We start from the raw sequence: 12,256 nt of genomic DNA, 5'->3' as shown, positions 1-12,256 counted from the left end.
GACTCAATAAACGCTCCATTAAAAAATATTTTCTCCAGCGGATATCTGAGTTCCAACATGACTGAGCTAACTGGAGTAGTTTCATGTCGTGTCCCACAACGGGAGGGTTTTAACAGCTGACGTCCTGCTGTTAGCTTAGCTACTGTTAGCTTAGCTACTGTTAGCTGTCCCTGTCAGCTGAGCCACTGATGCTTTCTAGACACTGTGATTCCCCCAAACTGAATAAATACAACACATAGCAACACAAAATACACACAGAGAAATAGTGATGTTTCTTCAATCATTTCAGATTTGTCTAAACGGTGATAGGGCGTCAAAAATATGATATATAGCCTAGCTAAACTCTCGTTCGTTACTATACTGTTCTCATTTAAATTACGTTTCTACCCAGAAGTAATTGTAAACAACAAGGCGATTCGGTCTATAGTGATTTCTTTTTAAAGACGAGAGATTGTCACATTATAATTCCATAATAATTATAAACGAAGGTGAGTCTTGTGCTCAGAGTTTATATCAAACACGTCCCTGTTGACAAAGTAAAAGTCCAGTCTGTCCCTTCCAAAAAATTATTAGTGAATCTGGCGTTTCTCTTTTGTGCTTTCTCTTTCACACTCCCTCGCTTACCTACGGTCTGCATATAGCCTAAATGAATGTTATATGAAAACAAGAACTAGTGAGGGAAAAAAACAGATGTGCGGACACCACGAAAATGAAACGCTGCAATAATTCCTGTGACAGCGACCGCAGCTGGCCACAGCTGGCCACAGCTGGCCACGGTAGTCCAGGTCAGACCCATCACAGGCTGCAGAGCTTCAGTGAAACGTGTGGGCACGAGAATTAAAGGGAAACTTCGTTTTTTTTTTCAACCTGGGCCCAGTTTTCATATGTTTTTCTGTATATGTGAGTGATGGATAATACAATTATTGAGGTAACCGGGCAAGGGGCTCCTGTCAAAGTTCGCCCTATAAACGTGCATTTTTTTCACACTGACAGGCTCAGATAGTTACAATGAGTGTCCGACAACATACTAGAAAGGAGAAATGAACGTATGTCTCTCCCTTTAGCGCGTCTCTTCTTTTACTGGCAGTAGTCATCCTGGTCTAAGTGGCTGCAGACCCTGTGTTGTTGGCATTTTGTTGCCACACTTTGTAAATTCTCCGGTCGTCTCTCTTCACCTCAGTCAGGTAACAGTATTCCCCATTGGTGTTTTGCCGTGAGTTATCACAAGATTTCAGAACGAGATTTCTGGCGTGGTGAGATTTGGACACAGATCACAGCAAACAGCGACCTCCAGCTAGAGACTATTACGTTCATTTCTCCTTTCTAGTATGTTGTGGGACGCTCATTGTAACTATCTGAGTCTGTCAGTGTGAAAAAAATGCCCCGTTTATATGGCGAACTTTGACGGGAGCTACTTGCCCCGTGGAAGAGCGTTAGCTGGGCTGCAGGCTGCCTGCCCGGCTCAATACTGCAGCCACCTCAATAACTGTATTACCCATCACTCACGTATACAGAAAAAACATATGAAAACAAGGCCCAGGTTGAAAAAAAACTAAGTTTCCCTTTAATAATATAGCTGATGACGTACGACTCGCATTGTCAGGAAAGATCCGATCTGCCTGTTCAGACTGCAGACGTATTGTCAGTAGGGCTGTCAAACGATTAATTTTTCTAATCGCGATTAATCGCATTTTTTCCATAGTTAACTCGCGATTAATCTCTATTAAAAATATTATATATGGCGCTTTGGACTTTTAACACTCCAAAGTGTTATAATCTCTAGACAAACAACTTTTAGACCAGACCTAGCAGGCCTAGTACCTAATCATAACACATGATGCATGAAACTCACACAGAATTGAAACGAATTGCATCCAGTGGAAATTGCCCTTTACTTTGCTACGCCTCTGCTTGGCCATGTGCATTTGTTGACAACAGAAGCCGTCAAAAAATCAATACATGGCCATGTGCATTTGTTGACAACAAAGCCCTCAAAAAATCAATGGATGGAGCTGTAGATATATGTTAGACTGTGTATATTTGTGTAGCAACCAACTTGAAGGTGCCTTACCGCCACCTACTGGACTGGAGGTCCCACACTCCAGTCCTCCAGTCCAGCAGACAGAGGACAAAATGGGCCGCGATTAACCGCGATTAAAAAATTTAATCGCGTTAATTTTTTTAATTAATCTCATCGCGATTAACGCGTTAACTCTGACAGCCCTAATTGTCAGATATCCGATTTGTGTCTGAAGTATTTCCACATACGACAGGGGCCTGAATCTGATCTGACAACATCCGATTCCTTGCGTATTTGTCCCGTTTACACGTTCATGTTACCGATCCGATCTGTGCCACTTGAGAGGAAAAAAAATCTGAATTGGGCCACTTGAACCATGCAGTGTAAAGACAGCCACACATATGAGAGTCGAGCAGGTGTAACTCTGTAACATACCCATGTCTTGATGCACTCGTTTGGGTATTCCTGTGATGGTCTTCCTCCTCCTGAGCTTCCTTCTCCTCTGAAGAACCGACTGAGAATGGACCAGAGAGCAGCGAGCGCTCGCTTCCCTGTCGAACCCGACTCCTGCAACAACAACACGGAGACCATGAGCCACGTACTCAACATTTCAACATGGATTCACAAGTTTGGCCACTTGGTAGGAGAGGTTTCCTGGTTTGAAGACCTACCTTTTTAGCCTTGCTTTTAACCGATTCTTACTATTTCTATTATTCTAAAACAAGATTCAAAATTCAAGATTTAAGATTCAAGACTACTTTATTAATTCCTTAAAGGGCAATTCCATTTGGTGGCTCGCACACCATGCTCATAGCACAAACACAAACACATAACAGAGAAACCAGAGAAGAAGGAGAGTTGGCAGCTGTGTGCAAGTCTGCTAGTTGCATGTAAGAAAATGAATAAATACATCATTAAAAATGTGAATTCTAATAAATATCACCATTAAAAAGTACATCTCTAAAAAAAGAAATACATAACATTCATTTAATTTAATTTATTTTATTTTCTTATTTTTTTTTTTTTTACTATTATTATCTTTTTTTAAAATTCTATTTTAATTCATACATTCTTATTTCTATTTTATCCCACTACACCTGTCTATTTTACTTCATTTTATCTAGTGTCTTTCTGGTCTTCTCTTTTTATCTATTTTACTTCATCTTATCTAGTGTCTCTCTCCTCTTCTCATTTTTATCTATTTTACTTCATCTTATCTAGTATCTCTCTCATCTTCTCATTCTCTCTATTTTACTTCATTTTATCTAGTGTCTTTCTCCTCTTCTCATTTTTATTTATTTTACTTCATTTTATCTAGTGTTTTCCCCACTGCAAATGAGTGAGTATAAGATAGCGTTTCCCAATAAAATCCACTGTTCTAAAATGATTGTGTTAATGTGAATGTGTTTGCGAATGTATGTGTGTCTCCCAATATGTGTTCCCTATATTGCTTGTTTTTAACATGTGAAGCACTTTGAGCTGCCGTGGGCATGAAAAGTGCTATACAAATAAAGCCTGATTGATTGATAGATTGATTGATTGATCTTCACCAGGACGATCTTTATCTTTCCTTAGGTTTTTGTTGTTGTGCCTCTGTCTTCTTACCTGTGACGTTGATGGGGATGATACAGGAGATGCTGTGAGAATCCGCATTTGCCTTCTGGTCTGAAGGCGGGTGGTTTTCCTTGGACCAGTTTGTCTGTTTGTCCTGGGTGGAGGCCTTGGCTCGGTGGCTTCCCACCACCTCTCCACCTTCGCCTTCCCCTGTCGAGGTAGCCTGGAACCAGTCAGGAGCAAACATTGCATATATGTTATGGTTCTAATACAGTCATTAAAGGATAATTACCGTTTTTTTTTTTACAATCTGGACCTTATTTGTTGCATAAAATCCAATCATTTACTCACCCAGATAACTTTGGTGTCATTACAAGTGGTTGTGATGAAAGAGCTGCGTATATCCGTATAATGGAGTCTACAGGGCAGCAGAATGCAGCCTCTAAATAACACATTATCTGCAGAGAAACTCCTTCATTTCACCAATATTTAGTTGTGATAGGCTAGTGCTATTCCCCTCTGAGTCCGGGGTTAGCTGTTATCAACATCCGGGGTCTGTAGGTTGACCTACTGACCTCTGACCTGGATGATGTCATCTCTGAGCTTGTTGCTACCGCTAATGCTACGGTTCATTTCTGCGTGTTTCTGACTTGTCAGAACAAAATGAGCAGCTGGATGAAGTTCAGCTTCCACAGGCTTCCTCTCCTCAACCTGGACTCACTAAAGCTCCGGCTAGTTGAGATAAAAATGGACCCGAATGCCGAAGCAGAATGATTATTATCAGAATGAGCCGCGCGGCGCTCAGAGATGACATCATCCAGGTCAGAGGTCAGTAGGTCAACCTACAGACCCCGGATGTTGATAACAGCTAACCCCGGACTCAGAGGGGAATAGCACTAGCCTATCACAACTAAATATTGGTGAAATGAAGGAGTTTCTCTGCAGATAATGTGTTATTTAGAGGCTGCATTCTGCTGCCCTGTAGACTCCATTATACGGATATACGCGCCTCTCGGCTGGAGCTCATTTCATCACAACCACTTGGAATGACACCAAAGTTATCTGGGGGAGGAAATGATCGGATTTTATGCTAGAAATAAGGTCCAGAATGTAAAAAACAGTAATTATCCTTTAAGTAAAGAAATGTGAAGCATAAAATAGCCACTGTTTTACCTGCTCTCTAACATGACTAAATAAGTAATTACAAAAACAACCCCAAAGGTTGTGAAGGCTGAAGCAGCAACACTAGCAAACACAACATGAACTACAGCCACTGGACAACTGAAGTGATTGAAGTAAATGAAATTAAAACAACACAGTTGCTTGATACCTTTCTGTTCCATGGGATGAAGATGCAACTTTCAATTGGGTGAAGTGAGTAAAAGCACTCAAACTATGAACACAAGATACGACAAAAAAAACAAAAACAAGTAACAGATGACATGACATGAATGATCCAAAAGATTTTGTGTGAAAAGATTAAAGGAAGATCAAAAGATGAAGGATGAATGAGTCAATGTGAGGTTTCATCTATTCAGTTTCATCTCTCAAACAGTCCTATTCTTCCCCTTAGACACAAATACCCTGTTTGTTTCTGTTTTTACATTTGTGGATACTTGTTTTTTTAATCTCTTCTTATTGTTGGTGTGTTTTAATAACTGCATTATAGCTTTAGGTTCAGCTGTAGGCACTTTTTTTTTTTTTTTTTACCTTTCTTTGGATGGTCTGAGTATCTCCTTCTCTCCCTGGCCTCTCCTGTGGCAGCAAGAAAACACAAACATACAAACAATTATTGTTCAGAGTGCAAACACAGTTTAGTTTTCCTTTTTTTTAAATTTTTTTTTATTTCTGGTGGTGTGTTAATGGATTTTCTTACTTTTCTCTGCATGGTCTGGATCTCTGTTTCTCTCACGGTCCTCTCCTTCAGAGGATTAAAAAGAAAAAATGAAGGTGAGAAGAGTATTCGGTAACACTTTATTTTACGCCTAATCTCTATAACACATTACAACCATACTTATAATGAGTTATAATGCAGTTAGAGCACTGTATAACTATAGTTATAAACACTCATAAATGATCATAATATTTTATAACAATGATCATAACACAATATAAAGCATTTTATCATGACTTATAAGGTCAGGTATTATAATACGTTATAATTGTTAGTAACTGGCTGACAATGCCCACATTTATAATGCATTATAAACATAGTTATAATGTGTTATAATTGACTTATAAATGTGTATAACTATCATTATAAACACTCATAAATCGCATAAGACTTTATAATTTAACTCATTATAGAGCATTATAACTCTATTATAATACTAAGACCTTATAAGCCATTATAAAATGCTCTATGATGTCTTATGCTTATTGTTATAAAGCCTTATGATAATTAATTAGTGTTTATAATGATAGTTATACACATTTATAAGACAATTATAACACATAAGTATATTTATAATGCATTATCAATGTGGGCATTGTCAGCAAGTTATTAACAATTATAACGTATTATAATACCTGACCTTATAAGTCATGATAAAATGCTTTATAGTGTGTTATGATTATTGTTATAAAGCATTATGATCATTTCTGAGTGTTTATAACTATAGTTATACAGTGCTACAACTGCATTATAACTCATTATAAGTATGGTTATAATGTGTTATAGAGACAGGCGTCGGGTAAAGTGTTACTGAGTATTCATTGATAAACTGATTGAACAGAACATACATTTAGTGTAGTGATGTACAATACAAACAAACAGAATCAGATCTGTAGTCTGACACAGCAGGAAGTGTACATACATGTGGATAAAACACAAATCTTACAGGGGAGACGGACATGTTGGACATCGACAGACACAGACACGTTTCTCTTTTACCTTCCTGGGTTGATAGTCTAACTCTCGCTCCCTCTCTGCTCTCTCTTGCTGCATGGTAAGATGAGATATCGAATCAGTTTGATGTAAAACACGTCTGATAAGAACAAAAATTGTCAAATAGCAACAAAAATTATAAAATAGGAGAAATGGAAATGTGTTTTTCTGATGCTACTGTACACTGAGGTGGACCTCACTCACTGCCCCATATCTCCTCCAACACGCCAGCAATAAACATCCAGCTGTTCATATGAACTATTGCTTTGAACTGCTTGATAAGAGAGCGTCTGCAAAAACTCATAATCTTAACAAGAATATTTGTCTTATTTCTAGTTAAAATGTCATTTCTAGTCAAAACAAATCTCATTATACTAAAAAAAAGCTTGTTTTTTAGACACTTTTTACTATTTTCAAGTATATTTTCACCTTAAAGTAGAAAAATCTGACAGTGGAGCAAATTTTTCTTTCTTATTACAAGCACAAAAATCTTACTTTCACTGGCAGATTTTTCTACTTATTTCAAGTGAAAATTTGTTTGAAACAAGTGAAAATGATCTAAAAACAAGTTAATTTTTAGGTGATGAGTCTTATTTTAAGTGGAAAGAGATTAGTTTTGACTAAAATTGAGGCATTTTGACAAGAAATAAGACAAATGTTCTTGGAAAGATTTTGAGTTTTTACAGTGTTAGTTTGTGCACTGCAAAAACTCAAAATCTTACCAAGAATATCTGTCTTATTTCTAGTCAAAACAAATCTCATTATACTTAAAATAAGACTCATCACATTAAAAAGTAGCTTGTTTTTAGACACTTTTTACTTCTTTCAAGCAGATTTTCACTTAAAATAATCTGATAGTGGAGCAAGTTTTTCTTCCTTATAACAAGCACAAAAAACTTACTTTCACTGGCAGATTTTTCTATTTATTTCAATTGAAAATTTGTTTGAAACAAGTGAAAATGATCTAAAAACAAGTTCATTTTTAGGTGATGAGTCTTATTTTAAGTGGAAAGAGATTAGTTTTGACTAGAAATGAGACATTTTGACAAGAAATAAGACAAATATTCTTGGAAAGATTTTGAGTTTTTACAATGTTAGTTTGTGCTGCTTAAAGTAAACACGAGTGGATAACGGCCTCTGATTGGTTGGTGAGATTGTGAGTGTTTTCAGTTGTGCACAGTGTGTGTGTGTGTGTGTGTGTGTGTGTGTCCTTACAGCTCGTGCCAGGCGACTCCTCTGCTGCCGGCGGATGGAGTGCGGTGAGGGGAACGTCGGCATCGGCGGCGCCACCGAGATAGAGATGGTCACCCGGTTCCTCTCCCGACTCGTCGACCGCTGCCGCTGCTGTTCGTCTGTGAGGTCCAAACACACACACACACACACACACACACACACACACACACATGACTTTAGATATAAATATACACTACTCACAAACAGTTATGGATATTTGACAAAAATCTCCCTATAAAAAGTTCCTGCTACAGTGATATTCTATCATGAGGCCTCTTAACTCTCCTGGGCCAAGGAAGGAAGGAAGGAAGGAAGGACAAAGGAAAAGTAGGAAGGAAGGAAGGAAGGAAGGCAGGAAGGACAAAGGAAAAGTAGGAAGGAAGGAGGGAAGGAAGGAAGGCAGGACAAAGGAAAAGTAGGAAGGAAGGAAGGAAGGAAGGAAGGAAGGAAGGAAGGAAGGCAGGAAGGACAAAGGAAAAGTAGGAAGGAAGGAAGGAAGGAAGGAAGGAAGGCAGGAAGGACAAAGGAAAAGTAGGAAGGAAGGAAGGAAGGAAGGAAGGAAGGAGGGAGGGAAGGCAGGGAGGACAAAGGAAAAGTGGGAAGGAAGGAGGGAAGGAAGGAAGGCAGGAAGGACAAAGGCTAAGAAGGAAGGAAGGTAGGAAGGACAAAGGGAAATATGGGAGGAAAGAAGGAAGGGAAAAAGGAAGGAATTAAAGATGGAGGGTCAATTGGATCAAAAGAGGAAGGAAGAAGAAGTAAGGACGAAGGGAAGGAAGGAAGGAAGGAAGGAAGGAAGGAAGGAAGGATAAAGGGAAAGAAGGGAGGAAAGAAGGAAGGGGAAAAGGAAGGAAAGAAAGGTCAATCGTTACCTTTAATTGTCGGTGCAAGCTATTTTTAGAACGGAGGAGCAGAGCCGTGAGCTGCTCAGAGCTACGCTACAGAGGCTCATTATGGGATTTCTTGGTTTCCCTCATCAAACTCATCAAATACACAATCCAACAACTCCACAAAATGTTGAACTATCCCTTTAACTAACTAACTAATGTGTTAAACGAATGTCTACAAACTGTCATTGACCCAGAACATTTACTGAATCAGACGGTGCTGGTGATGTTAGAGAACAGCATGTTATTCACAACTGCACATGTGCATTTAAACGTTTAGAGAAGGTTCAATTAAGTTCATCTGTAAAGGTTATAGAGCATTTTAGGTGCATTCTGACATTTAAAGGGATAGTTCACCTAAAATTGAAATTTCACTCATTATCTCCTCCCCCTCATGTGGACTAAGGGCTGGGAGAAGTTTCAGAGTCCTCCGTGGCTTCTCTGAGTTACAGGGGGTCTCGGCGTAGCAGTGCATGTCCATATAACGGTTGCAAATGGATACCAACTGTCTTCGTAACAAAAAGACACACCAAAAAACATCCAAATACCTCCATGCTGCTCGTATGTAATGTCTGTCTTGTATTGAAGCCCCGAAATGAGAAACTGTCCCGAAAAAAATGAAATAAGTCTATATTTCAAGCTTGTTTGCTTCCTGTTGGCCGGACGGATGGTCCAAATTTGACGAACCGGGAAGAGAAGCTTCCGCTACAAAACAAGTTTGAAATATAGACTTATTTAATTTTTTTCGGGACAATTTCTCATTTCGGGGCTTCAATACAAGACGGACATTACAGACGAGCAGCATGGAGGTATCTGGATGTTTTTTGGTGTGTCTTTTTGTTATGAAGACAGTTGGTATCCATTTGCAAAACGTTATATGGACATGCACTGCTACGCCGAGACCCCCTGTAACTCAGAGAAGCCACGGAGGACTCTGAAACTTCTCCCAGCCCTTAGTCCACATGAGGGGGAGGAGATAATGAGTGAAATTTCAATTTTGGGTGAACTATCCCTTTAATCCAAAAGCCAAACATCCCTAACTTGTTGTGAGTAGTGTATCTCACCTCGGTGCAGAGCTCTGAGACTGAGCTGAGCGCTCCGGTGCAGCTCCTCCAGACATGGCGGCCGGGTGCATGGATGAAACACGTTGTGGTGCTGGTGCCACGGGGCCTGGTAGTGGACCGACAGCTTGCTCTCGATGTCCAGGTTCGACACCGCTGAGGTCAAACAGACACAGACAGGACACGTTAGAAGATAACTCTTTGGTTTTTGGGTTTTGTTTGTTTTCATTTTGCAATTTATGGAAAAGTGATTTTTTTGAATAGTGAGGCTTGATGTTCTCGTCCATGGGCGTTTAACTGAGACAGATGTTGATTAACACTCAGTAGACGGACTTGTCACAGTTTAACTGTTGTCCTCCTGGGTCACGGAAGGAAGGAAGGATGAAGGGAAAAAAGGAAGGAAGGAAGGAAGGAAGGAAGGACAAAGGGAAAGATGGGAGGAAAGAAGGAAGGGAAAAAGGAATGAAGGGAACAGATTGGGTCAATTGGGCCTAAAAGGAAGGAAGAAGTAAGGACGAAGGGAAGGAAGGAAGGAAGGAAGGAAGGAAGGAAGGAAGGAAGGAAGGAAGGAAGGAAGGGAACAGATTCATTATTCAAGGAAGGAAGAAGGGGAAGAAGGAAGGAAGGAAGGGAACGGATTCATTCAAGGAAGGAAGAAGAGGGAAGGAAGGAAGGAAGGAAGGAAGGAAGGGAAAAAGGATTGTGGAAAGAAGGAAGGATGGAGGAAGGGAACAGATTGGGTCAATTTGACCCAGAAGGACAACAGGAGGGTTAAAGCTGATTTTGTCTTTTAAACTTTTGTGTGGGTTTAACAAAGTGAAAGGAACATATGACATTTTTTTTTAACCTTATAGACGCACGGTAATACGACCAATCTGCCTGAGCTGTTACAGTTGAACATAGATGTGTACTACAAACATACATGTAGAATAACACGACACCACAGCAGGTTACTGTGTCTTTTAGTATCTGCTCCTTTAACACACAGGACATTAGTATTCCTGTGTCGTCTCAGACAGGAAACTGCAGCGAGCTGAGCTCCAGACCAGGTTTTACACTTTACCACCAACAGCCAGAACAGAGGCCACACGCTCAAAAGCCAGAAAAACATATAAAAACACAGTAAATAAATACATCTAATGTCATGATACGATGTGTACAAGTATGTGTAGAAACCTCGATGTGCAGTAGAAACATCCCAGTTGTTTCAGGGTTTCACTGTGAATATAAAACAGAAAGACAAAGCCACCGAGCGACCAGCAGGTGGCAGTCAAACCTGCCTCATCCACACACACACACCAGCACAACACTGGACACCTCTCACCGTCATGTATGTTCATTGCTATGATCATTGCCAATTTATTATTATCATCACCATAAAACACACAAAAAAAAACCCTCCGATCATGAGGGATGTACAACTGTAGGACGGAGGATCTCTAACTTTCATTTCCAGAGATTAGAAGGGTTGATAATCAGACAGCAGCACTGTGATTATCCGTCTCTCTCATCTGCTCTCACAGCCTCTTTAGCTTTTTTTTATTATGAGTCCTGTGTTTCTCCTCTTTTAACTCTGAATTCAAAATGCAATTGTGTCCTTGAAAGCCACACTGTACATCAGTAGCCAGGCAACCTTTCACTGCTCATCAAGGCATCGTATTAGCCCGCAATTAAATCAGCGAGCTCACATCATCAGCAGCAGCAGCGTTCGGCCGATTTAAACTACAAGGTTAAAGGAGAAGCACAGAGGACGGAGTTTATTCACCCCGAGTGTCACACAGCTGTTTGTTTTAAATCCCTAAACTCTCACAAGTTACTTCACTGTTTTTTCTGTCTCTTTAACATCCATGAAGGTAAGAATTATTAAAAATACAACCAAAGGACTCACAGATGAGGTATATACAGTATGTAGGTTTGAATTTGTACAAAAAAAACAGTGAATTGATCCCAAAACAAACTGAGACACAGTTGAGATGAATTTTTACACTGAAAGGGATAGTTCAACATTTAGTCAAATTAAGCCCATTGCCCTATAATCCCTATAGTCATAGCAGTAGGTTCGTTACCTTTAATTGTCGGTGCAAGCTATTTTTAGAACGGCGGAGCAGAGCCGTGAGCTGCTCAGAGCTACGCTACGGAGGCTCATTATGGGATTTCTTGGTTTCCCTCATCAAACTCATCAAATACACAATCCAACAACTCCACAACGCTCTGGTGGACAAGTTGTGAGCTGCACATTCACCACGCTATGAGATAATAACACAACGTTACCACACAGAGTTGTTTTAGAGGGAAATACAGAGACTGTTGATGAAAAACTGTCCCTGAAGGCAACGCGCATCAGTGGTTTTACATGAATTTCCCTCTAAAACAACTCTGTGTGGTAACGTTGTGTTATTATCTCATAGCGTGGTAAATGTGCAGGTCACAACTTGTCCACCAGAGCGTTGTGGAGTTGTTGGATTGTGTATTTGATGAGTTTGATGAGGGAAACCAAGAAATCCCATAATGAGCCTCCGTAGCGTAGCTCTGAGCAGCTCACGGCTCTGCTCCGCCGTTCTAAAAACAGCTTGCACCGACAATTAAAGGTAACGAACCTACTGCTATGACTATAGGG

General features: G+C 39.9%; 1 protein-coding gene across 1 annotated transcript in view; it reads right to left on the bottom strand.

Moving 5' to 3' along the window:
* Positions 1–12,256, bottom strand: part of nhsb (Nance-Horan syndrome b (congenital cataracts and dental anomalies)) — a 102,698-nt gene that overhangs the window by 14,316 nt on the left and 76,126 nt on the right. Inside the window, exons 2-8 of the mRNA XM_085805091.1 lie at positions 9,643–9,795; positions 7,677–7,813; positions 6,468–6,515; positions 5,451–5,495; positions 5,285–5,329; positions 3,626–3,797; positions 2,456–2,587 (exon numbers count right to left, since the gene is read on the bottom strand). Of these exons, the coding sequence (XP_085661217.1) occupies positions 2,456–2,587; positions 3,626–3,797; positions 5,285–5,329; positions 5,451–5,495; positions 6,468–6,515; positions 7,677–7,813; positions 9,643–9,795 (732 nt within the window). The remainder of the gene's footprint in view (positions 1–2,455; positions 2,588–3,625; positions 3,798–5,284; positions 5,330–5,450; positions 5,496–6,467; positions 6,516–7,676; positions 7,814–9,642; positions 9,796–12,256) is intronic.

The sequence above is a fragment of the Trachurus japonicus genome, chromosome 3 (genome assembly GCF_045865225.1).
Source record: "Trachurus japonicus isolate A0001 chromosome 3, Traja_1.0".
NCBI classification, from domain to species: Eukaryota; Metazoa; Chordata; class Actinopteri; order Carangiformes; family Carangidae; genus Trachurus; species Trachurus japonicus.
The sequence above is the reverse complement of the archived record's forward strand: the minus strand, read 5'-3'. Positions and strand labels throughout refer to the sequence as shown.